We start from the raw sequence: 24,818 nt of genomic DNA on the forward strand, positions 1-24,818 counted from the left end.
GACTACTGAGGAAGGAGTTAGAACCTAAAATATTCATTACAGGTACAGGTACTCCGATTGGAGATCCCACAGAGATCAATGCTATTGGTAAGTTCATACAGTCATACAGACAGAAACAGCCGCATGACAAAACGGACACAGATAATAATGACGAAAATGAAATTCCATTGTCAAACAAAGTCAATAATACATCAGCTATATTAATTGGATCTGTAAAGTCTAACATTGGTCATCTTGAATCTGCCGCTGGCGTAGCGGCGCTCATTAAGGTACTTCTAATGATGAAACATGGTAAGTTCGTACCAAGCCTACACGTAGAGAAAGATAAGTCGAACGTCAACAGGAAAATAATCTTAGATGAGCACGGTCTTGATATATCTCTGCAAGTATCGGAGTGGAACCCAAACAAACAAGGAGACAGGATTTGTTGCGTAAACTGCTTTGGTTTTGGGGGTTCCAATACGCATGCTGTCGTTATTCAGAAAAGGCTTCCTATCCAGACAATACAGAAACCGTATGATAACAATACTGAGAACGCATATAAAATTATCTTTATCTCAGATCTGAACAAAACTTCACTAAAACGTAAAATGGAAGTGTTTGCGGAAGATTTTGAAATAAGAAAGCATGATATTTCACTAAATGATATATCGTTTACATCTGTTTTTCACCGAGACCATTTTACTTACCGAACATTAATTTTCGGAAAAACTGCAGACGAGATTCTGCAAAATACAAAACAGAAATTGACACAATTAGATGAGACTGGGACAGGGGAAAAGCTACGCATCATATTTGTGTTTTGTGGAGTTGGAACGACCTGGAAAGGAATGTGTATTGAGATGATGAAAACACAGAGTGTATTCAAGAAGACCGTTAGTAATATTGATGAAATACTGAAACCATTAGCCGGATCGAGTATTGCAGAAATGTTTCAAAACGACACAGACTACAGTGACCCATTCATAAACCATATTGCAATTTTTTGCACACAGGTAGCATTGTTCGAGTTGTGGAAAAGTTGGGGAATTTGTCCTCAAGCAGTTATAGGTCAGTCTGTTGGAGAGGTTGCTGCAGCGTATGCTTCAGGGGCGCTACATTTGAAAGATGCCATCCAGGTGATATACTATCGATCAAAGATTTTATCGGAAATGACAGGCGGTAAAATGATGGTAGCAGGAAATATTTCCGTTGATACTTTAGAATCACTTTGTAAAAAGTACAGCCATCGTGTAATCATAGCTGTGTATAACAGTCCAGTGTCATGTACACTTTCCGGTGACGCAGATGCAATGGAAAAGATCAAAACAGCTTTGGAGGAAATGAATAAAAAGGAAAACGCAGGAATAATGATCACGCCCCTACCTGTTCAATGTGCCTATCACAGCCACCATATGGAACCCTGTACCATACAGATTGAGAACGAATTAAAAGCGATCGAGAAAGGAAAAAGAACTGTAGATCATTATTCGACTGTAACAGGGCAGCTTGCTGAGTATGATGAGTTTCAGACTGGAAAATATTGGGCTGAAAACATTCGAAAGCCGGTCCTATTTATGAATGCCATTCGTCTGTCTTTAGATCACAATGCCACTAATTTGTTTGTAGAAATTGGACCAAGACAAGTCGTTCGAGCTCATTTGATGAATATCTTAGGCGAAAATATAAAAGGAAAAACCCTTCCTTCAATGGATGCATATAAAGAATGCCAAAGTATCTACTCATCCCTGAGAAGTCTTTTGGAGCATGGTGCTGATTTAAAATGGGAAAGAGTTGTGCCTCCTGACGGTAATATCGTATCAATTCCAAGACATGTCTTCCAGAAAACAAAACAACTTAATATTCCAGAAGGGAAACAACGCCTATTGAAAGGCATTACCAAAAGCCCCGAGTCACACCTATTTATAAGACAACATGCTGATGCTGGCAAAGCAGGCTTTCAAATACATATAGACAAAGAGACGTCGCCGTTTGTATATGATCATTACATGTATAACAGCGTACTTGTACCTGGTGCAACATACGTCGAAACAGCGTTCGAGATTGCTCATCAACAGTCACCATTAAACGTTTATGAAGTAAGTGTTTCCCTAGAATTTGTGAATACACTTATGCCTAAAAACGAGAAACAGTGTGTGGTAGATGTCGAAGTAGAAAACAACGAACAAAATGGATATCAGTATTACATCAGACAAAATGAGAAAATGCTTTGTAAAGGGAACATCACCCCACGTACAGAGCAGGTAAGAAAGAGTTTCAACATAGAAACAATAAAAGACAGATGTAAAAAGCATAGGACAAGGGAAGAAAACTACGAATGCTTAAGCCATCTCCATTTTCAATACGGAGAAACTCTACGTGTCATAGACCAGTCATGGTCATCTTCGACCGAGTGCATCGTAGAATACAGAATACCGGAATCTGTCATGAGACATAGAAAGGCAACGCATATGCATCCATCTGTAATTGACGGTATGTTTCAAACTGCTGTTTTACTGGGCACAGCTGGTTTTGATCGATCAGCCCTACCCAAAGGGTTTGCTTCATTTGTAATAAACAGACCCCCTCAGAGTCGTATGTTTGGATACACTACACTTGTAAAATCATCATCAACTGGGAACTATTACAACCTTGCCCTGTTATGTCCAGATGGACAGGTTTTAGCGGAAGCTTATGAATTCTATATCAGACTAATGACAGATGGATCGGATAATCTGCAAAACATGCAGTACTGTGTGACATGGCAAGAAACAGAAATGTTTGCATCTATCAGTCAAAGTAAAGAGAAGTTAGCGAAAACCACCGCTACAGTGTTTGCTTCAGAAAGATTTCTTTCTTTCTACAAACCTTTACCAGACGAAAGTATGAATTTCATTAGTATCGGAAAAGAGGGTATGTTCCGCCACGGCTTAAGTAACATGCACAAGTCGGAAGCAGTAATATTTGCACCATTATACCACATCGAAGAAACTACGAGGGATGGCATAGTTCTGTTTGAATATATCCAAAAGTCATTTATGAATTTGTCTGTTATTATCAGTGTCCTGCGGGAACAAGAACTAGAAATACCGATTTTTGTAGTAACCGAAAATGTCATGGGTCGTCATCAAAAGACAACAAATGTTTGTGGAGCAGAATTATGGGGTATGGTCAGATCGGCAGTCGCCGAGGGAGCTTATAGGGATATTAAGCTGATTGATATGACGTTTACTGGAGAGAATACAGGCATGTTGCAAACAGTCTTGAAACATGTTACACTTGCTGGCAATGAATATTTGATAGAAAATGGAAAGGTTTACCATTCGGTGATCACAGAAACAAATGATCAGGAACTTTTAACACGGAGGGAAATACACCCTGTAATGGCAGAGAAAGTTGTTCTCAAGTCGTTATCTCCACGCGGCATTAAACATCCGTACTTAGACATGAGATCATCAGAAGATGCTGAAATACAAAAACCTAAGCAGTGTAAAATCCGTTTGAAAGAATTATGTCTCCATGATTCTTCACTATTTCTTTTTTCACCGAAATTAGCCAGTGATGACGAAAATATCATTACTGAAGAAGAAAGTGGATATCCAGTCATATGTATTGAAGGTGTTGGAAGCAAATACTGCTGTAGCAAACCCAGTGCTATCCCAAATAATACTGGGTTTTGTTTTCCTGTGTGCGTATCGGCTGTTATCTCAGTTCCTTTAAAATGTAGTTTTGATATTGACGACTTGCAATTCTATGTCCCAGGAATGATTACTGTTGGAGTAATACTCTTGAATATTGTTGATACGTGCAAGAATTCTTCTAGAGTAACTTGTATTGTTGACGATGAGTCGAGACTCTGTGTGCAACTGTTGAAGCATTTGTTCTCTACAAGGACATCAACTTCACTGATTATTGAAACTTTCGACGAATTAGCTGACCGCTTGAAAAATGGTCATCCGAACATACGGACTGTCATTATTCTAGCAAAACTCACTTGTGACAAGTTAGATGCGATCACAAAACGATTTTCGGCATTACAAAGAATTGTTAGCATGGAATGTTTCTTTTCTAAGGAACAGAAAATGCTGATGAAATTAAGGAGAGAAAATATTTTACTTCATATTCTAAAGGCAGAGGACATGTTTTCACTTTCTGAATTGACAGAGAAAGTACCAAAAGTTTATAGCAGCTTTAAATCTATTACAAATAAAGCGGTATATTGCTTTGAGCAGCCTGAGCCGGGAGACACCAATAACAAAGAAAAAGATATATTTTGCCTTCCATATTCGGTCTTAATACTTCGAGACGACAATGGAAAAGCTTCTGTTCCCTTGAAAGTATCTGAAGAAAATGTATTCAGGACAAATGGTTGTTACATTGTTGTTGGAGGTCTTACAGGACTAGGGTGGGAGCTTGTCCAGTTGATTGCAAGTCTCGGCGCAAAGTACATCGCTACACTATCAAGAAGTCTTCCAGACAAACACAGGGAAAATGAAATAGAGAAGGTTGTGAAATTATACTCCTGTCAAATCATACCAATACAAGCTGATATAACCGATTTGAACCAACTGAAAAAAGGAATGGAAAAACTTAGGAACATAATTGGCAGAGATATAAATATCAGAGGGGTACTCCACGGGGGAGGAGTAACGTGCGACAAATTTTTGAAAAATATGTCCGAAACAGATGTTAAACAGGTGCTGTTACCTAAGGTGTTAGGTACATGGAATCTACATTATGTAACATTAAGTATGCCACTTGATTTCTTCATAATGCACTCATCTGTAGTGTCTGTCTTTGGTAACCAAGGACAATGCAATTATGCTGCAGGAAACTCGTTCCAAGATTCTTTTGCTCATTATCGCCGAGGTTTGGGATTGTGTGGACAGAGTATTAATTGGAGTACTTTGTCTCTTGGTATGGCAATGGAGAACACAGAGTTGCAAAAATACCTACGAATCCAAGGATTCTACTTTTTAAGTATTGAAGAAATAAAGATTTGTTTCATGCAGGCGGTGATGAAAAATCAAGTACAGGTAATGTTTGGAAAGTTCGACTGGCTAAAGATGCAGGAGAATCCAATCGTGGGTACGAATCCTACAAAATTTCGAGAAATATTAAAGAAGTTACCTACCGCTACAAGAAAAAATAAGGAAACTGATACGAATTTTACTTTATGTGATTTTGTCAACAGAAACTCAAAGGAGCAAGAACAGATAGTTTACGATCTGGTGAAGTCGAAAATTGTCGAAGCATTTGTGGTAGATGAAAGTACATTGAGTGAAAATACAACAATTGTAACCCTGGGTATTGATTCAATGGCTGCCATGAACTTTTCAAGTTCTGTCTTTGATGAAACCAATGTAAGAATTCCTATTGAAACTCTGTTTGTTGAGTCAACCTCTCTAGGAGTTCTAATGCGTTATATACTTACTCGTATTCAAAAGAGAACAGATTTGTGTCACAACAAAACACAGCAAGCTGATGAAAACCTTCAAAAGTATTTACAAGGAAATGTTACTTTTATGCAGAAAAGCTTGCTAGATGATTTTGTAAAAGATCCGTTCAGTCGAAATATTTTAATACAGGTTGACTTCGAAATAAAAGGAATTTCTCTAAAGAAACGTGACTGGAAAGTTGTGGTGAACCATCTGATTAAAATAAATCCTGACCTTCGACGTATTTATAACATAAACGGAAATGGATCATATCAGTCCGTCTTACTTGATGGTCAGTCAGTCGATATAGATATAAATGAGGTGGAATTCAGCAGTATATGTACAGAAAGTGCTAAAGATGAAAGGGACAAAATACATATGGACATAACGAAAGAGTTGCCCATTCGAATTATGATCGCATTTGAAAAAGGAACAGTTCGTGTCCGAATGTTCGTCCATGCTGTTTTAGGAGATTTATCCGGTATGATAATTCTTTTTCGGGAAATCAATGATATTGCCAAATGTTATATACAGCATAAAGAATTGCCTGTAAAAGACGAAATCATTGTACCCGCAGAAGCTGTAAGAAAAGCAATTTTGCCACGCACGAGTACTCTTAAAACATTCTGGAAAGCTCAACTGAAACAAAACATAAAGCCGTTTACACTTTCTGACGATATAAACATGGAACTAGACGAAAAGCACTGGGAAAATGAATCCCTAAAGCTACCACCAAACCTCGTACATGAAATAATGGATTACATCAAAGGAGAAGGAGTTTCAATGTATCACTTTGTCATATCTATATACATGATTCTCCTGCACGAAAAGACCGGGAAATATTTGATACCTGTGGTCACTAATATTGATATGAGGGGCCACGTACCACAGCTTAAATCTGTCATAACAAGGTGTTCAAATGCGATACCAATCATCGGCGACTTGGGGGAGATGAGTACTGTATCGGTATATCTCAAGAAAAACTCTGATCACTTAAACAAAATGACACAACATGGTGCATACCCATATGAGCTTATAGAAAAAGAAATGCAGTCAAAGGAACTGGCGAAGCACATTGGACGACACAGACTCATTATGGAGAATATGACAAACCTGAATGCTTCATTCGAACATGAAGATGTTGAAATAAGACTAGGACAATTTTATTACAAGAGACATGTCTACGAAACAACATTGCACATAGTGTATGACACGCAACAAAATGTCGTCATTTTAGAGTTTGGATATAACGGGAAAGCAATCACAAAAAGTAATGCAAGACAGATGCTTGATCGGATGCTTGATCTGATGTGGAAATTTATAGAGTTTCCACAAGAAGAAGTAAAGTCATTCCTTGACAATTCAAACAGTGTTGTCGAACGTCATATTTTGACACATGATAGCTCAAGACACGTCAATTGTTTGGCGAATGATAAACTGAGAAAAACAGATAACACCGAAAGTATATGGAAGGAAAAGCAATCACAATGCAGTCAAATCAACCAAAATGTCATACGAGAGGGTAAGTAAACGAATCTTTACATAACTTAATATCAAGCTGTAAAGGAAAATAGATCTCACGACTCCTTGGTCTCCTATTATAAATTAGTATGGGAATCAGTCTCACACCTCAAGAATCATTTTGGTTTATACCTTAAAATTTACTGTTAGCAACGTTGCACTGCAAGACAGGTAATTGTTTTATCACTAAGCTCATAATCTTCAGTTATGACCTTAGTGATATTTTACTACTTAAATGCTTTATAAATATGGGACCACCTGTTAAATTTATTTAAGATATAAATAAATTTAAATTTAGTTTTGATAATAGACCGGTCTATGAATTATTTTACGAGTTTAAATTCATATGTTTTGAAAATTAACAGATGTATTCACGAAACAAACGAAACAAGGATGGGAGCATTCGGTGAAGTTGAAGCTAGTGAAACATGTATTCAGCGAAAACAATGCTGTTTTGAAGATGATCTGGGGACGAGGGAAGAAGAAAAAGACTTTGTATGGCCACACTATTTCTGAAGTTGAAATCAAGAGATTAAATGGTACGATTTACCTCAGCATTTTCTTTTGTCAGGGGCCAGGAATGTTACTTTAAGTATAATTGTAATAGGAAAATTCCATGAATAGTTCTAATTCATAATAAAGGTTACAAGTAACATGAAGCTTACATACAATATCTAATTTTTTAAAAGGATGCCTCTGTGGCCGAGTGGTTAAGGTCACTGACTTCGAATCACGTGCCCCTTACTGATACGGTTTCGAAACCTCGCTTGGGTAGTAAAAGAAGTCATCCAGCTGATTCACAGAAGGCCGGTTGTTCTACTAAGCTGCCCGCCCATGCTTGAAGCGGTGCATAGAGGAGCACCACAAGACTTCCTTTACCATCAAAAAGCTGAAACATTTGCAAAATGGCCTAAATTGTGCCCGTGTGACTCAACACACAAATATTTGAAATTGACTGACCTCCAGATAAATGTCAAATTCTCAAACTTTTCAAAACGTATGAGTAATAAGATACATTAATCAATTTTATATCTGTTGATATTTTCGAGTATAATAGATGGAGTTTGCTATGATACATAAAATCTTTACTCCATGACGAAAGCATGTTTGTCTATAATATATAAAATACACACATACTGCGTAGCGTTCACTGAAATAGTTTGGGTTCCATTTTATTCACAAATACTAAGAAAAGAAACTATTATCTAGGCTTGGAAATATTTGACTTAATTCCGGAGGTGTGCCCTCTGTAAAATTATCTAACCTCTGTAAATGACACCTCAACTCTGCGGCACATATTTTCTTTCTAAGTAGTATTTCCTAAAATGTTAGTCTCTACATAGCAACAACCCCTGTAATGTAAACGAATTCTAGACTTACTTGTGATGTTGCTCTACAGAGGTGCGCTGTAAGATATGTATAAACGTCTGATATTAAGAAAATGAAATAAGTTGGAACAAAATGAGCAGTAATATAAGCGTGTCTGGACTTTAAACAGAACTAAGAATTATTCAAATTGCTACTAAAGGTACTCAAATCTAATAAAAATCTTTTGGAAGCCTAGAACACAACCCAGTAAGATAATATCAGACTCGGCTGAAATGCTTATAAGAGGTATAAAAATGTGCAACATTCCTCACGCCCCCTAGCACCAGCTTAAGCTGAATTGTATTATAAAGTAGATTCACTGTACTTTATGATCTAGAACGACCAGCAATTATAACAACACCGAGTCTTGTAAGCCAACACAGAATTAAAGATATAATAAAGAAATATTTGTAACATATCAAAGCAGAAAATATTAGCCAAAAGTAATATTTCTTTACTTATCGAATTGCTACCAATTACTTTGTCTAAAACGACATTTATTATATATTCACAATTTCAACGGAAGGTTCTGTTTATACTATTGTTACTATTTCAGGAATGATTTATATCCTGGTGAAAACCCTTGAAGACGTGGTTATTTTCAAAACTTCAAGCCATTCCAAAGCCAAAGACTGGTTAGCAACATTTAAACAGATGGACAGGAAATAAAAACGTTCAAACAATCAGCAGATGCGTGTCGTCTCTGAATATTCAGATGTATACATGTATTATAATTGTGAAGTCGACAGCATTGCCTGAACATACATTACAGCAGAGAACTAGTGGTATTGTGCAGTCGGATCAGTCGACAGCATTGCCTGAACATATATTACAGCAGAGAACTAGTATGATAACTCAAAGAACACTTGGACCTAAGATCAAGAAAGTTAATAGGGAGGTTGGTCATCACAAGCAGATGACCCCTACTAATTTTGAGATCAGTAGGTCAAAGCAAAGGTCAAGGTCGTAGTGACCAGGAACAGTAAAACAGTTCCCAGACGATATTTCAAGACCCTGTTGATTTTGATGCCAATAGGTCAAAGGTCAAGGTCACATTGAACCAGAACAGTCGAACTTTTGTTTACAATGGGCAAATGATTTTTGTTTCTTGTGCAATAACTGTCGTGAATGCATTAAACGGGGCATTTAGTGTTCTACGAGCTCATGCTTTTTTCTTTTTCTTTGTTTTCTATTTTGGTGACCAAAAGGTCCTTTTGATGCCATTGGGTAACTAAAAATAGAAAAATATGGTCATAGTTATAATAAAAAATATATTTATAATAGAATATGACAATTTTTAAAAGAACCTGTTGGCATGGTGCAACTGAAAACCTGGTTTTAGTTGATATTCCTCGTTTTTCGTTTCCCATCTTGATCTTGCCCGATCCTATCATGCATTCTATGCATTATTATACCCCCACAAAACAAAGTTGGGGGGTGTAATAGGACTGAGCCTGGCGGTCAGTCGGTCGGTCCGTTGGTTTTGCATGGTTTCCGGATGAAAACTCATGAAAGGCTTGATCGATTTAAATAATTTTTGGTACACAGATGTAACATCAGAAAATACAGGTCAAGTTCGAATTTGGGTCAGTAGGTCAAAGGTCAAGGTCTCAGTGACCCTGAACAGTTAAACGGTTTCCAGATGAATACTTGAGAACGCTTGGGCCAAGGATCATAAATTATGGTAAACAGGTGTAACATCATGAAATGCATGTCAAATTCGACTTTGAGGTCTGCAGGTCCAAGGTCAAGGTCACAGTGACTTGGGACAGTTAAATGGTTTCCGGATGATAACTTGAGAACGCTTGGGCCTTGGATCATAAATTTTGGAAAACAGGTGTAACATCATGAACTAAAGGTCAAGTTCTACTTTGAGATATCTAGGTCAAAGGTCAAGGTCACAGTGACTTGGAACAGTGAAACGGTTTCCGGATGATAACTTGAGAATGCTTGGGCCTAGGGTCATGAAAATTGATAGGGAGGTTGGTTATGACTAGCAGATTACCCCTCATGATTTTGAGGTCAGTAGGTCACAGGTCAAGGTGACGGTAACCCGGAACATTTAAACAGTTTTCGGACAATAATTTGAGAATGGGGCTAGGATCAGGAAACTTATTTTGGAGGTTGGTCATGTCAAGCAGATGACCCGTATTGATTTTGAGTTCCAAAGGTCAAAGGTCATTTAAACCTTTAACGGACAATGAATGAGAATGCTTGGGCGAGGAACATAAAACTTCATAGGAGGTTGATCACAAATGCATGTCATATTCGACTTTGAGGTCTGTAGGTCAAAGGTCAAGGTCACAGTGACTTGGAATAGTTAAATGGTTTCCGGATGATAACATGAGAACGCTTGGGCCTAGGATCATAAATTTTGGAAAACAGGTGTAACATCATGAAAACAGGTCAAGTTCTACTTTGAGATAATTAGGTCAAAGGTCAAGGTCACAGTGACTTGGAACAGTGAAACGGTTTCCGGTGATAACTTGAGAATGCTTGAGCCCAGGGTCATGAAAGTTGATAGGGAGGTTGGTTATGACTAACAGATGACCCCTCATGATTTTGAGGTCAGTAGGTCACAGGTCAAGGTCACGGTGACCCGGAACATTTAAACAGTTTTCGGACAATAACTTGAGAATGCTTGGGACTAGGATCAGGAAACTTATTTTGGAGGTTGGTCATGTCAAGCAGATGACCCGTATTGATTTTGAGTTCCAAAGGTCAAAGGTCATTTAAACCTTTTACGGACAATGACTTGAGAATGCTTGGGCGGAGGAACATAAAACTTCATAGGGAGGTTGATCACAAATGCATGTCATATTCGACTTTGAGGTCTGTAGGTCAAAGGTCAAGGTCACAGTGACTTGGAACAGTTAAATGGTTTCCGGATGATAACTTGAGAACGCTTGGGCCTAGGATCATAAATTTTGGAAAACAGGTGTAACATCATGAAAACAGGTCAAGTTCTACTTTGAGATAACTAGGTCAAAGGTCAAGGTCACAGTGACTTGGAACAGTGAAACGGTTTCCGGATGATAACTTGAGAATGCTTGGGCCCAGGGTCATGAAAATTGATAGGGAGGTTGGTTATGACTAGCAGATGACCCCTCATTATTTTGAGGTCAGTAGGTCACAGGTCAAGGTCACGGTGACCCGGAACATTTAAACAGTTTTCGGATAATAACTTGAGAATGCTTGGGACTAGGATCAGGAAACTTATTTTGGAGGTTGGTCATGTCAAGCAGATGACCCGTATTGATTTTGACTTCCAAAGGTCAAAGGTCATTTAAAGCTTTTACGGACAATGACTTGAGAATGCTTGGGCGGTGGAACATGAAACTTCATAGGGAGGTTGATCATTACTAGCATCTGACCTCAGATTGATTTTGTGGTCTGTAGGTCAAAGGTCAAGCAAGTTTGGCTTTGACATTGGCTTAGTTCTCTGACAAGGCCATATTGTGGGGGTATCATTCGTCACTCCTGTGACAACTCTAGTTTTGCCTTCTCTGCATAATAGTCATTCCACTTTTATGATTTGAACTAGTCTTGCACACAGCTTGAGGGAAAGTGTCATGCGCAAGATCCAGGTCCAAGGGCAACTTGGAGGTCAAAGGATAAAAATTTGGACATTTTTGTGTCCAGGCCATAACTTCCTCATGCATGAAGGGAATCTGAGATAACTTGGCACAAATGTTCACTATGATGAGGCAGTGTGAAATGTACAAGACCCATGTCCCTAAGTCGTAGCTTCAAGGTCACATTTAGAGGCCAAATTTTGAATGAATTGGTTTCGTGTCCGCATCACAACTTCCTCATGCATAAAAGGAATCTGAAATAACTTGGCAATGCACTTACAATGTCAAGGTCACATTTAGAGGTCAAAGGTCAAAAGTCAGATTCATTATCACAAAGAAAAACACAGCACCAGGTAGATGGAAATTATAGAAAATTTGTGGGGATTTGAATGAAGGGGTTGGGAGTGCAGAAGGAGGGACAAATAACTCTGTAGTTGAATATTTTGTTCAGTGACAGTTCTGTTTTCTACTTTCGGTTTTCATGGCCGGATGTTCATAACTCCACATTACAGTTACTAGTATTTATTTTTATTTTTCAAGAAGGATGCCTGGCGTTTTTTAGAAAGTGTTCAGTATCAACAGTTTTCCAAAGAAAGAAAACATATCCAGAATTATATTATTCAGGAAGTTTCTCTAAATTGGTGCAAAGAAATTGATATACAATTTTTTAGAATAGCATGCATATAAAGACTGAAAATGACCACCGTGACTTTGAGGTCCTACACTGTAGTAAAAGTAATACAAGAAACTTAACGTGCCTGCATGTAAGACTAAAGATGTTTAAGATCTAACCATTTTATGACATTTTCCAGATTCTATTACACATACACAATATCATAATTACAGTGATACATGTAACTACTTCCCAAAACACTATGGTTATCGTGAATAGGTTTCATTTGATGAACATAGTCTGTTAGTTTTACCCCATCATATTTCTGTTCATAACAGACTGATCAGTTCTTCATAATACTTAAACCATGCATCTGCGTTGCACGGAGCCTGAAGATCTGGTTTGAGGATATACATTTGTATCTGCCAGTTCACGAAACTCGCACAACCTTTTTGTTTTGGCGAAGCATACATTTCTTGACAAAGAATTAAATCAACGAAATCAACGTTTTTATGTATTCATATCCACCAAACAATTCTGGAACGTTGAACAAGATTTCGGGTTTACCTGAGGGAAGCTCGTTTACTTTTTTCTGAAGCCGAATATTGTGCAAATTCCAGTGTTGTGCTATCCAGTCAAGTTCTGCTTGCAGCACATCCATAAAACAAAATCTGACGCATTTTATGTGAATCGAATTGAGTGCGTTAAGTCTGCCAGAATCTCGTAAATCTTTTAGTTTATTCATCCACCAGTGTATACCTTGGGGTCTCAGGTAGCTCCACCAGGCTTCAATTCGTTGATTGGAAGTACTTCTCCCGGACATAAAGCTCTTGATTCCCGCCATGGTATCATTGTGACTCAGTCGAAGTAAAGGCTGTATGTAACTGAGTGTCGTGTTTTCAGTGCCGCAGTCAGCTCTGATAATCCGTGGAGCACACGTCAAACTCTTTACTGTTTCCAGATAATAATTTGCAATGCATTTCGGGTTGTTGTACTTGCTCCAACCTCTAACCACATTATTCTGCGACTATACCCATCTATTGCTGCATAAATGCATAAACCAAATTATTTTAAGTTTGTCGTATCCGTCGACGTGCCAGATATAATTTGGACCTTGTGCACAGTATCTTCTTCTGTTTAGCCTGTGAGCCTTTCTCAAGCTTACTCCCTCAGGATCTATATCTTTCATCAACCTCATTACATCACTTCTCTTAACTTTCAATTTATAATCGTACATTAATTGACGCCACATACTTCTATAACCAACACAATTTCCACTGAGTTGGAGTTCCTTTTCTATCAAGTCTTTAACTTCTTCTAGCCGCGTATACACATCCCCATGGCGACGCAAATTATTCGCTTTCAATATTCGTTTCAAGTGTCGAATACTTATTTTAATATTGTGTTGACATAACAGTAGAAGAACAATTTCAAAGTATGTAAAACCAGCGTAAAAGTATTCTTTCACCAGTGTAAGTCTAGACTGCGTATTTCGACTTGCTGGCGGCAAATATGGAGGCACCACAGCTCCTACATTACCTATGGTCCATCATAACGGTCGAAGAAAGTACAATCACAGCACTCCAAAGCATTTTTCCAATTACTTGTACATGTATCTGCAATTTATAATAATAGTTTTAGACATTTAAACATAAGACAGATAGTTTATACATTTATCCTTTTCGTTCAGCAGTACGACCATCTATTCATATACATTTTCTATTAGGTTTTCGTTCAGTTGTGACTACATCTTATGTGGTAGTTTAACTATATTATTGTTTATAACTTATTATCTATTACGTTTTATTTATTATTTATAATTAATTAGTTATAACTTATTATTTATAACTTACTAGTTATTATTTATTACTTATTATTTATAATTTATTAGTAATTACTTATTTCTTATCATTTGTTACGTATAACCTATTACATATAACTTACAATGCATGTCTCGTCTTCTGTCTTGTCTTGTGTCTCATCTTTGTCTTTTCTTGCCTAGTGCCTTGTTTTTGTCTGATCTTGTCTTGTCTGGTGCCTTGTTTGGCGTCTTGTGTTTGGTTTTATGCTTGGCTTCTGTCTTGTACTGTGTCTTTTATTTTGTCGTGTGTCTTTTCCAGCTTTGTGTCTTGTCTTGCGTCTTGTCTTGGGTAATGTATTTAATCATTATTTACACTGTATGTTTTCAATTGATATATATTCAAAAGTTAACATATTGAGGGAACTTCAATGGGCCGTTCTTTATGGAATGCCTTCGAAATGTCGAACCGAACTTCGTCCGCCTGGTCCATTTTATTGTTTGTCTTCCTTTGGTCTTGAAGTGGATTGACCAAAGCCTAGTCGGGAACTACTTTTTTGAAAGCTTTACTGTAATTACCATAAGTTTTGGGACAGTAAAAATAACTAATTATTTTTCTTGTTCCAGTATATTTTAGGGTCATAGTAATAATGCAGAAATCAGCAAAATCAAGCAAAACCTTCTCTTTCTATTCTGCTTTATAATATAAAAAGTTATCCAAATAGATGAATTACGATTCATTCGAAAATGAAACATTATTTGTAATTAAAACATTATTCGATGGTCACAAAAACTTAAAGCTAATACTGTGTGTACCAAAATTAGGGAATTCTGACTGCAAAGGTGTCACAAAACTTATGGTAATTACGGTAAGTTCTTTACATATTTCAATTCATATTTTTTCTAATAGGTTTTTGTTCAGTTGGTATGACTACACCCTATACAAGCAGCCGCTGTGGTTTCATTTCATCATCAATGTGGACCAGTTTCAGATCATATCCCTGAATACCTCCTCTAATACACCCACTCACAAAGCTCGTAATATATTTTTTTAAACAAATCAAGCGCCAAAACATTTTGCATGCCCCTCGTAATACAATAAATTTATTTTCATCTAACCTAGCTGGAAACAACCTTAATAGACCACCTGCGCTGGGCCTTTTTGATTTTCACGGGTGTCGAAAACTTGTAATATTGCCTGAATATTATTCTATGAACTGCTTTCTTCACAGTAAAGCATCTGGCAATAGATACACTGTATGCAATAGGAGTACCACTTTGAAGGCAAATGCATGTAGGATTATATGGGGTCTATCATCAACACGACTGTATACTTCGTATTGCTCTTTGTTTAATGGTACTGTTTTTACAGTCTTAGCCAGAATGTCAATTTTCACAGGAATTACGTGGTGTAGCCTCATGGGTAAAGTGGGCAAAATTACACTGACATTAGGGAAAAGATCGCCCCATCCTCATCAGTCACCGCAGGCAATCCCTTACCTTTCTACCTGATATAGTGCTGCCGAGATCTGATGGCACAATGATATTTACTAAAGGAATGAATGTCATATTTTTTTGTTTTACACACTTGTAAAATCCAAAACCGAAGTACACATATCCGATAAGGCCGTTATCGTAGATATGTGTACGAGGCTTCGGGCTTTACAAATGTGTAAAACAAAACAAATAACATTTATTACTTTGTTTCTTTTTATAGTCATTGTTTTCAAGTCAATCATTTTCAAGTATAAATAAAAAGTGAAAAAAGTAGTCTAACATCGGGAGCAGCACAAAAGTTATCCGAATAAATTTGTTTTTTACAGTTGTAAAAAAATTCTGTTCGCCAATCAAATTGAAGGAAATGGTCCAAAAAAGAAACAAATATAATATAAATATAATTGAGTCTTCAAATCATGGCAGTATCATACACCCTTGATAGTTACGGTGGAAAAAATGAGCGAAACAACCACAACACAAACAATTTAGGAGCAGTTCAAAAACAAACTTTAGTAGAACTATAGTATCATCCCGCATGTCAATAACCCGGATTAACCGAACGCAGTCTAGTCTTACCGTATTTAAGTTACGAAGTTGCTTTGTCTGCCATTTTAAAACTGGCTTTTAGTCTTATTTAAACACTGCGACATACAGTAAATTTTATATGTGTTTCGAATATACACTACACTTCTTTAAGTCATTTTACTCACAGTTTCATGAAAGGCTCGTAAAGTAGAAGGATTGCCTAAGGGTCACCGGGAGACCATTGGGTTGGGTCAAACTTGGTCTCAGATCAGTTTGGGTGTGGGTTACATATAGCACCAAATACTACTTTTCTATAAACACTGATAAAAGGAAATTCGGTATTTTCGGTTGCACATGTGTATTTATACCTTCTTTGTTCCTGTGAATGTTAAACATCAGAAGACGCCGCCTTTCGATGAATAGAAACGATGTACACGCCGATAGTCTAAGCTCTCAGTGTACTCAAACATAAAAGATCTCCCGCCATAATGAGCAATATCCATAACTTAATAAATTATAAGTTATAAATAGCAATTAATAAGTTATAAGTTGTAAATTATAAGTAATAAGTAATAAATGTCCCTCCAGGGCTTCCGTAGTACGTTATTCAGTGTTTTTCCTATTCAAAGGAATTTAATCTGATGGCGGCAAATGATTCTGCCTTTGCGACCAGTGCAGACCAAGATCATCCGTGCAGGCTGATCATGGTATGCACTGTTCTCTATTCTGTCAGTAAATTTTCTGTGAACATCCCTTCGAATAATAAATGGTACTGCCCAAATTGAATGATGGACCAGTCCATTTTAGAAATTTAGCAGGCTAAAGGTTAAGAAGCAGCTTTTTAATAGCTTTATTCTAATTTTTGTTTAAATTCTTTGCGAAACTCTGATATAATGTTTAGGCTTAACTTTATTACTGTGTGCATGAATTTGTATGTAACGGTGAGCTATAAATTTTCAAACTTAGTTAAACGCTTTGTGCGGTTAATAATTGAATTTTGACGCATATTGCCCTGCATTGTATATTTAATTGAAGAAAATATGTTTTTTTTTTTTTTAAAATGAATATTCAGTTACAGTCTTCATATCTCTCATTCTGTCTCATTCATATTTGAATCTGTAAAAATCAAAAGAAGATATTTTTTTTTAAAAAATCATCCATCCGTTGATTTATATCAGGAAAGGGTAAAAAGGGCTATAATGTTCTTCTGGAATTACGTAGCATTAAAATACGTGCAAGAAATATTCTTAGCTGATGAAAATGGGAAAACGAGGGCTGTCCCATGAAATCGCAGACATCGGGAATAACAAGGTAACTTGTGGAGATTATTTCAGCCACATGAAGCGTAAAGTGTATTTTTTCCTCAAAAACATCCCCTTCTTCTATTTCCGAGGAACGCATCGCAAAAAGCACGGAACATTCATGTACCGTTGGTATATATTTTAAAGTATTTTGTCGCTGTACAGTTTCAGAATCCTGTAGGGTGTGTCCGGGAAAATTCGGACATCGGCATAATTCGTACAGTTTTGAAGTCAAATCTATAATTATATGTTCTCACATCCGATAAGGCTAATTTATGCCTTTTTTGTGAAATTGATATGTCTCCGTTAAAATACAATCAAGTCACAAAACGTCTTAATATCGGATATAACGTAACAACTGAAGTAATTACGTAGTACTCATACTTTCTGCGAACAACAAAGATATCTTTGAAGGCGGGAAGTTTTCGAAGAGGATTCAATTCATGTATCAGGCATGATATCATAGTATTGCTTTTAATTATGTATTCAGAATGGAAGATAAATATGTTAAAAACTCAATGATATCTGTTGCTTTCCCCAAAAACCAAAGGGTTGTCTAAAATAAGGCAAAAGTTCAAGTGTCCGAGTCAAAACACCTGTTTTCTTATAGTAGGAAAAATTCGAACATGCAATTTTAAGGTACAGTGCAGACTCCCTGTACTACGTTGTATTCGATTTTTGACCAAAACAGTTACAGTCAAACCTGTATTAAAAACCACCTCTGAACAGAGACCACCTGGCTCTAAAGATTGAAAATTTTGTTTCCCATTTTTAACATTAACAGTGTATTTTAACCTGTGAATATAGGCCACCTCCTAATAAAGGCTCTCCCGAGGGTGGTCTTTATAGACAGGTTTGACTACATATCAATAATGATGAATATCTATATTTTTCAGATGTTTGAATTTTACTTTTTAAAAACAATTTTTAGTGTCCGAATTATTCCTACGAATTTTATTATGTCCGAATTATTCCTACAATGTGTCCGAATTTTTCTACCTCGTCCGAGCTATGCCGACTGAGGGCAGGGCCAATGAAATCGATTGTGTGACAACATTTTCAGATTACAAACCTAGATATGATTGGATATCGCATCTGTAGATATTCTTTCTCCTTACTGCTTAGGTTTGTTAAGCAGCGAATCAAAATTACCTACACAGCAACCTGTCAAACTCGAACTGTTAAAAATCGTCCGAATTTACCCGGACGCCCCCTAATTTCAGATACTTCTAGCATTTTGTCCACTGTCGGCGTCTACGACGTCTTGTATCTGTCGAATATTACTATCATCACAGTTTTTCCGTCGTCCTCGAATGTCCCGTAGAAACTCACAGGTATTAAAGACGCTATAGTTTTCACTCTGTTTTATTCCATTAACGTTTCGGCCTTAAGGCCTTTATCAAAATAACAAAATCTCGAGTATAGAGTCTTTGAGCTTGGGTGAAACAGAGGTATATCTTAGGTATTAGTTTAAGCCGGGAATGTAATTTAGCATTTATGTAAATATTAGAACGAATCAATGACAAGGCAATTTCTGTGCTGTTGCTAGTCCCATTAGGATGTAAACGGGTAGTGTTGATTAACAAAACAAAAATAAATCTTTATACAGCCTGTGCAAATAGGTCTATATTTTGCATATTATTAAAATCAAAATGTATTTGTTGGAGTTTTGAAGCAACCCGTCTATAATAATTGTCCGTTACAGCTTTTTTTTGTTGTTGTGGGCCTGCTTTGCGAGTGCGTGGCTCTGAGGCTGTGTTTGTGGTGCTCTGTGCTTCCGAGAAATCTACCCTTACCTATTATCTTTTGAGGATATCATTTTATTATACTAATATTTCAAGCACCGGACACTAACTAGCTTGAAACAATTGACTTCTTTGGTCTATATTTCCTCAACTAGCCGAGCCATACCTTTTTAAAAGAAATTTTACTGTGATTTTTTATGACCGTTGGATATTTGTCATACGTCCACCGGCTACAATTTAATTTTCCCTAGCATGTACACATCCGAAGCGATACGATTAATAGCCTGTTTCTAACGAGGGTAAACAGGAATAGTAAGCATAGAACACAGCTCTCTCTCATTCTCTCTCCCTCCCTCTCTCTCTCTCTCTCTCTCTTTCTCTCTCTCTCTCTCTCTCTCTTCAGAGATGGCAATGGGTTGTGTTCGTAGGTAATGTAGCAAAGCATACTAGATAGGATTTACAATATCATACAAAAGAGACTTCTACGCAAAAAACAAAACAAAACAAAACAAAACAAAACGTAGATACAGATGTTCAATTGCGCAAAAATAAATTTTTGTGTCTGTCATATTATTTGAAAAATATAAAAAAAAATCGCGTATTATCTGCAATCGAATTGCCTTGTTTATACATGACTTATATTTCGTTAATACCGTGAAAATAGTGTTTATGTAAGAATACCATTTTAGCTACATAAATAAAAAAACAGTCTTCTGACATTTCAGTACGAAAATGTCGCGTATCCAATATGGTTAAGAACTTGAATGCAAACCAAAAGTTTGGATCATATTCAAAATCCTACGCAAAGTGTTCGTTATAGCTAGTACACAGTCATAAACAGTAAATTGATAACTACAAAACTGATGTTTTTATTTTTCCCTTTATTTCTACATTTCATTTACAATCTTGGTTCAAACTCGACATTCAAATTTCCTGTAAGTGGGGAAACTTCCAAACTTGGAATGAAGTTATTCGCAACTGACGTACTCCAATCTGATGGCGATACAGAATGTCTCATAACTCCTGAATCATGGGACTTAAAGGGTAAAGCGTCTAAAGCAGCAGATGTGTTGCTATTTATGGCACAAAAAGTAGACTGGTTCATAAATCGACATTGACTGTGCCTGACTGTCCTCTCTTCTAGTTGAACGTTGTTTCCGGCAAAACGACAGGAAGTGGAGAAGTCGGCATGGGCTAAATTGAGTGAACACATACGGTCAATATTGTTCTCGTCTCCAGACTTGTTCCCAGAATCTGTCTTTTCTGTGCCTTTTTCCACTTTAGAATCTCTTCTCTCCTTTGCCCTTCGGTTTTGGAACCATATTTTGATCTGTTTAAGAGAATAACAGGTTATAGTTGTGGCTAAAATTGATAAACATGTATAGCATACTGAGTTTTTTACCTACGCTTCAAAATGACAAAGAAGAGCATTCTGTGTAGAGATTGCATGTAAACATGTAATATCAAAACAAGTTTAGCTTTCTAAAAAAAGTATGCGGTACGTTGTCAATTTAATTTTGTGAAAATCGTTACTTTAGCATGTTGTAAACATTTAGAAAGTTCGTTCAAATGACAGATCTTCAGATGACGAAAAAGCGTTGCAGCTGGTCCGACCCAGATAATTTGTTAGTGAGAGAGTGTCATCATGTAACAATGAAGCACAGCTGCTGGTCCGATGCAAAAAATTTACTACTTCGCGGGATTCTTTTAATCAAGTTTCATTTCTCCACTAGCGAGATTTTTGGATTTTATCGTAGATTTTCATATAAAATTCCTATCGTATTATCGTCCCGCCGAGGCGGACCGAAATTAAAATGATATATTTCAGGAAAATAAGAAAGAAAATAAAAAACAAAAACGATTAAATTCTATTGTAACAGATGACAGATATTTGATAAACATAAGTATTTGACACTCATTAAAATAACATGTATCACTGAAATTATGTCCATATTACATACCTGTCTTTCTGACAAATTAAGCTCTTCACAAAGTTTTGCTCTTCTTTCAGTTGTGATAAACTTATTCGTTTTATATTCATTTTCGAGTCCTTTTCTCTGTTTTTCTGTATACACAACCCTGTATTTATCCCTAGTTCTAGTCATACCTTCCACTGGTTCAACGCGTTTTCGACAGTAAAACGGATGACTCTGGTCTTTTCTGTCTACGGATGAAGAAACTCGACAACTGGTTCCTGTTTCAGCAGCTGGGTCGCACAAATTTTGTAGCGTCCTAATACTGGACTCATGTTTATAGCCGGTATCCAGTGTTCCAGCATTAAATGGAAACAAGTAATGGCGATACAAAGCGTTTGCTAAATAGACACCGTTGCCAGGTAGGTAGCTCTCTGGCACTGTGGCCGAAGCGACATTGTTACCGGCCCCATATCTTGAAAGACAATTTGCTGCTTCATTTCTTTCATAAAAACTTCTTTGACAGTCTAATCTGTATCCATTAAACGGATGAAAATGCCGGAGCTTGGACTCGGAATTTGTCATACTGGTCCTTATTGGTCCGAATCCAGAACTAACCCCTCCATTGAGTCCAAGTGCCATGTTGCTTTCGTATACGTAAGACATCTTGAAGTAATATTTACCCTATATTATATGTTGTACAGTTAACATATGTGACTAAATATGTTTAAGAAGAAATCAAGGAAGTCCGACTTAAATACACATTTGCGAGACTGATAACGATCGAGTTCTAGAGACTGGGTCTATTATTTTATTTAAAAAACTCGATTAGATCATTTTTATTTCAAATATGTTGTATTTGAAACCAATTTACGATATAAGTTAACGATATAATAAGTTATCGGGAATCGAAATGAATTAATCGATCCTATCGGAAATCGTTTAGTAAGAAGGAGTACGGCGATAAATTGTGTTAACATCCAATTTACACGACTCCTTAAGTGTAATAACGCGTCTATCGCAATTAACAAGTTCATTTTTAATTAATTAAGAAAACACGCGTAATGTTCATTAATTCATGTTTTAAATTCAATTTTTTTTTTGAAATTCAAAATTTTCAAGATTTTCTTGTTTTAGTTTTAATCCGTCTGTAATTCATTGAATTATATCTAATAAGTGGGGTTTCTCCAGAGTATTTTTTCCGAAGTAGAGAATGAAGAATAATATTGACTAATTATGATTAATATTTTATATACTTTGCTATCTTTTATTTGAAAAATGTCATTGTATGTGCCTTTGGAGGTAAAATAAATTATAATGTTGACTGACCTAAATAATTTTGGCCTTCTCTGAAAGTGCCCCAGCTATTTCTCTGACGGAAAAGTCGATAAAAAGTCAACAACATTATAATAACATTACATCTGAGATATGTTTTAGCAAAGTAGAAGAACAATATTTTCGTATTTATATATGAAAAGCAAGTATTGACTTGAGGTATTTTTGTTTTTTGTTATAAAATATGAACACTAACAGCCTTACGTAAAGCTACTAGTTCACATAATATTGAGCCGTGCCATGGGAAAACCAACATAGTGGTTTTGCGACCAGCATGGATCCAGACCAGCCTGCGCATCCGCGCAGTCTGGTCAGGATCCATGCTGTTCGCTGACAGTTTCTCTAATTGCAATAGGCTTTGAAAGCGAACAGCATGGATCCTGACCAGACTGCGCGGATGCGCAGGCTGGTCTGGATCCATGCTGGTCGCAAACCCACTATGTTGGTTTTCTCATGGCACGGCTCATATCTTTCTTATATATTTTTTTACTTAATTACTTTTGTATATATTGTGGTGTTTGTGTGTGTGAGTGTTCATGTTGAGGTGAAGTGGGTTTGGGGAGGGGTGTAGAGTTTTTTTTAAAATTGTTGCTTTTTTTTAGAAATAACGCTCTTTGTATAAACTAACTGAGATGTGTTTTTGCAATGTTCAAGAACGATTTTTCTTGATTGAGTGGTGTTTGATGCGCTTTCAATACAGACGGGACAAAATTGTAATAATGTTTAATATCGCGCACGGTTTTCACGCAATTTCGTCGTTTCGATATACATTTTATAGCACACTTTCAGAAACTGCATTTAAAGGGCCATAACCTGGACAAAAAATCAAAATTAAATACCTGAAATACTTTTTATTGAACCAAAAATAATTAATAATATAAGGTCGTTTCTCTTACTTACTATCCATTTTTCAGTCAGTCTTCGAGATATCTACTGAGGAAAAAGGTCACAGTGGCAACTTACAACCTTTTAATATTACATTTCGGATACGACAATTAGAAAGTAATTCTTCGAGCAAACCTGTAATTCAAACAACCCGTAGTTCACCGGTCTTCAATAAATCTACTGGTGAAGCATCGGCAATCATGCAAATATTCAATGTTAATAGTAAAGTTTACTTTAAATTTGAAACTTTAAGTTTTTTTTTTGTTTAGAAATTTAACTTATATGACATTTAAAATATATGGACCTTTATTTTACTTATTTTCTCTCACTGACTGATATGCTGGATAGTTAATTTATTTAAGCAAATACTAAGAAAAATATTTCAAAGACATGAAGTACCGAATATTGTATCATAATCATGCACTTTTCTTGAGGTGGATATAATAATTTGTAAACAGCTGTTTATAACTGAATAACTGAATAACATAAAGTCAAGGAAATACTAGTAATAATATTCATTTTTGTTTTAAATTTTGTAAAAGTAATACAGTTCGTGAACTTGAAAAAAATAAATTAATCATTATAACTTAACATTAATGATAAAACAAATGTTAATTGCGACAGACATTTGATTGCACTTAAGATGTCGAGTAAATATCGTGTAAACACAATTTATCATCATGCTATAGTTCTAACTCGGCGATTTCCGATCGGCTCGATTAATTCAATCAAGCACCCCATAAATTAATCGACTGTTTCATTTAGACAATTATAAGATCCAGAAGAATCTACATCGGACTCGATTTTTATCTGTCTCCTAAATATGTATATAAAGTGTATACTACGTCAATCCATCTGTTGTTAAGTATCATACCTTATTGATTTCAACGTGCAAACCTGAAACTGTTAATGCCTGTAAATATATAAAGGAAGCTCTTAACATTAGAACTTCGATCATTAATAACATTACCAATGAAAATTAATATTTATATCCTTACTGCCTTTGAAATAAATCTTTAACTACTTCTTTTAAACATTGCATTTTTTAACTCTATTTTGTGTTTCGAAACTTCTTGTTCGCTTAATTTGAATTGTAATTTGTTCTTGCAACAGATACATTGTTAAATATTGACACATGACAGCATTGTATATAAAAAAAATGTATGTATTTTGACGATGTACATATGTATAAGTCATAATAAACTGTCTGTTCTGTTCTGTCCTACTTCCATTGTTTTCTTTCTAAACACAATCGAGAGTTACTTATAAACTGTATTATATTATAAGGATCTTTATATAAAACTATAAAGAGAATATTTTTTGTT

General features: G+C 36.2%; 1 protein-coding gene across 1 annotated transcript in view; it reads left to right on the forward strand.

The window, feature by feature from the left end:
• Positions 1–8,983, forward strand: part of LOC123557801 (phenolphthiocerol/phthiocerol polyketide synthase subunit C-like) — a 53,883-nt gene extending 44,900 nt beyond the window's left edge. Inside the window, exons 7-9 of the mRNA XM_045349497.2 lie at positions 43–6,939; positions 7,304–7,477; positions 8,863–8,983. Of these exons, the coding sequence (XP_045205432.2) occupies positions 43–6,939; positions 7,304–7,477; positions 8,863–8,975 (7,184 nt within the window). The 3' untranslated portion in view covers positions 8,976–8,983. The remainder of the gene's footprint in view (positions 1–42; positions 6,940–7,303; positions 7,478–8,862) is intronic.
• Positions 8,984–24,818: the final 15,835 nt, after the last annotated feature.

Source organism: Mercenaria mercenaria, chromosome 5, assembly GCF_021730395.1.
Source record: "Mercenaria mercenaria strain notata chromosome 5, MADL_Memer_1, whole genome shotgun sequence".
In the NCBI taxonomy this organism is placed as follows: Eukaryota; Metazoa; Mollusca; class Bivalvia; order Venerida; family Veneridae; genus Mercenaria; species Mercenaria mercenaria.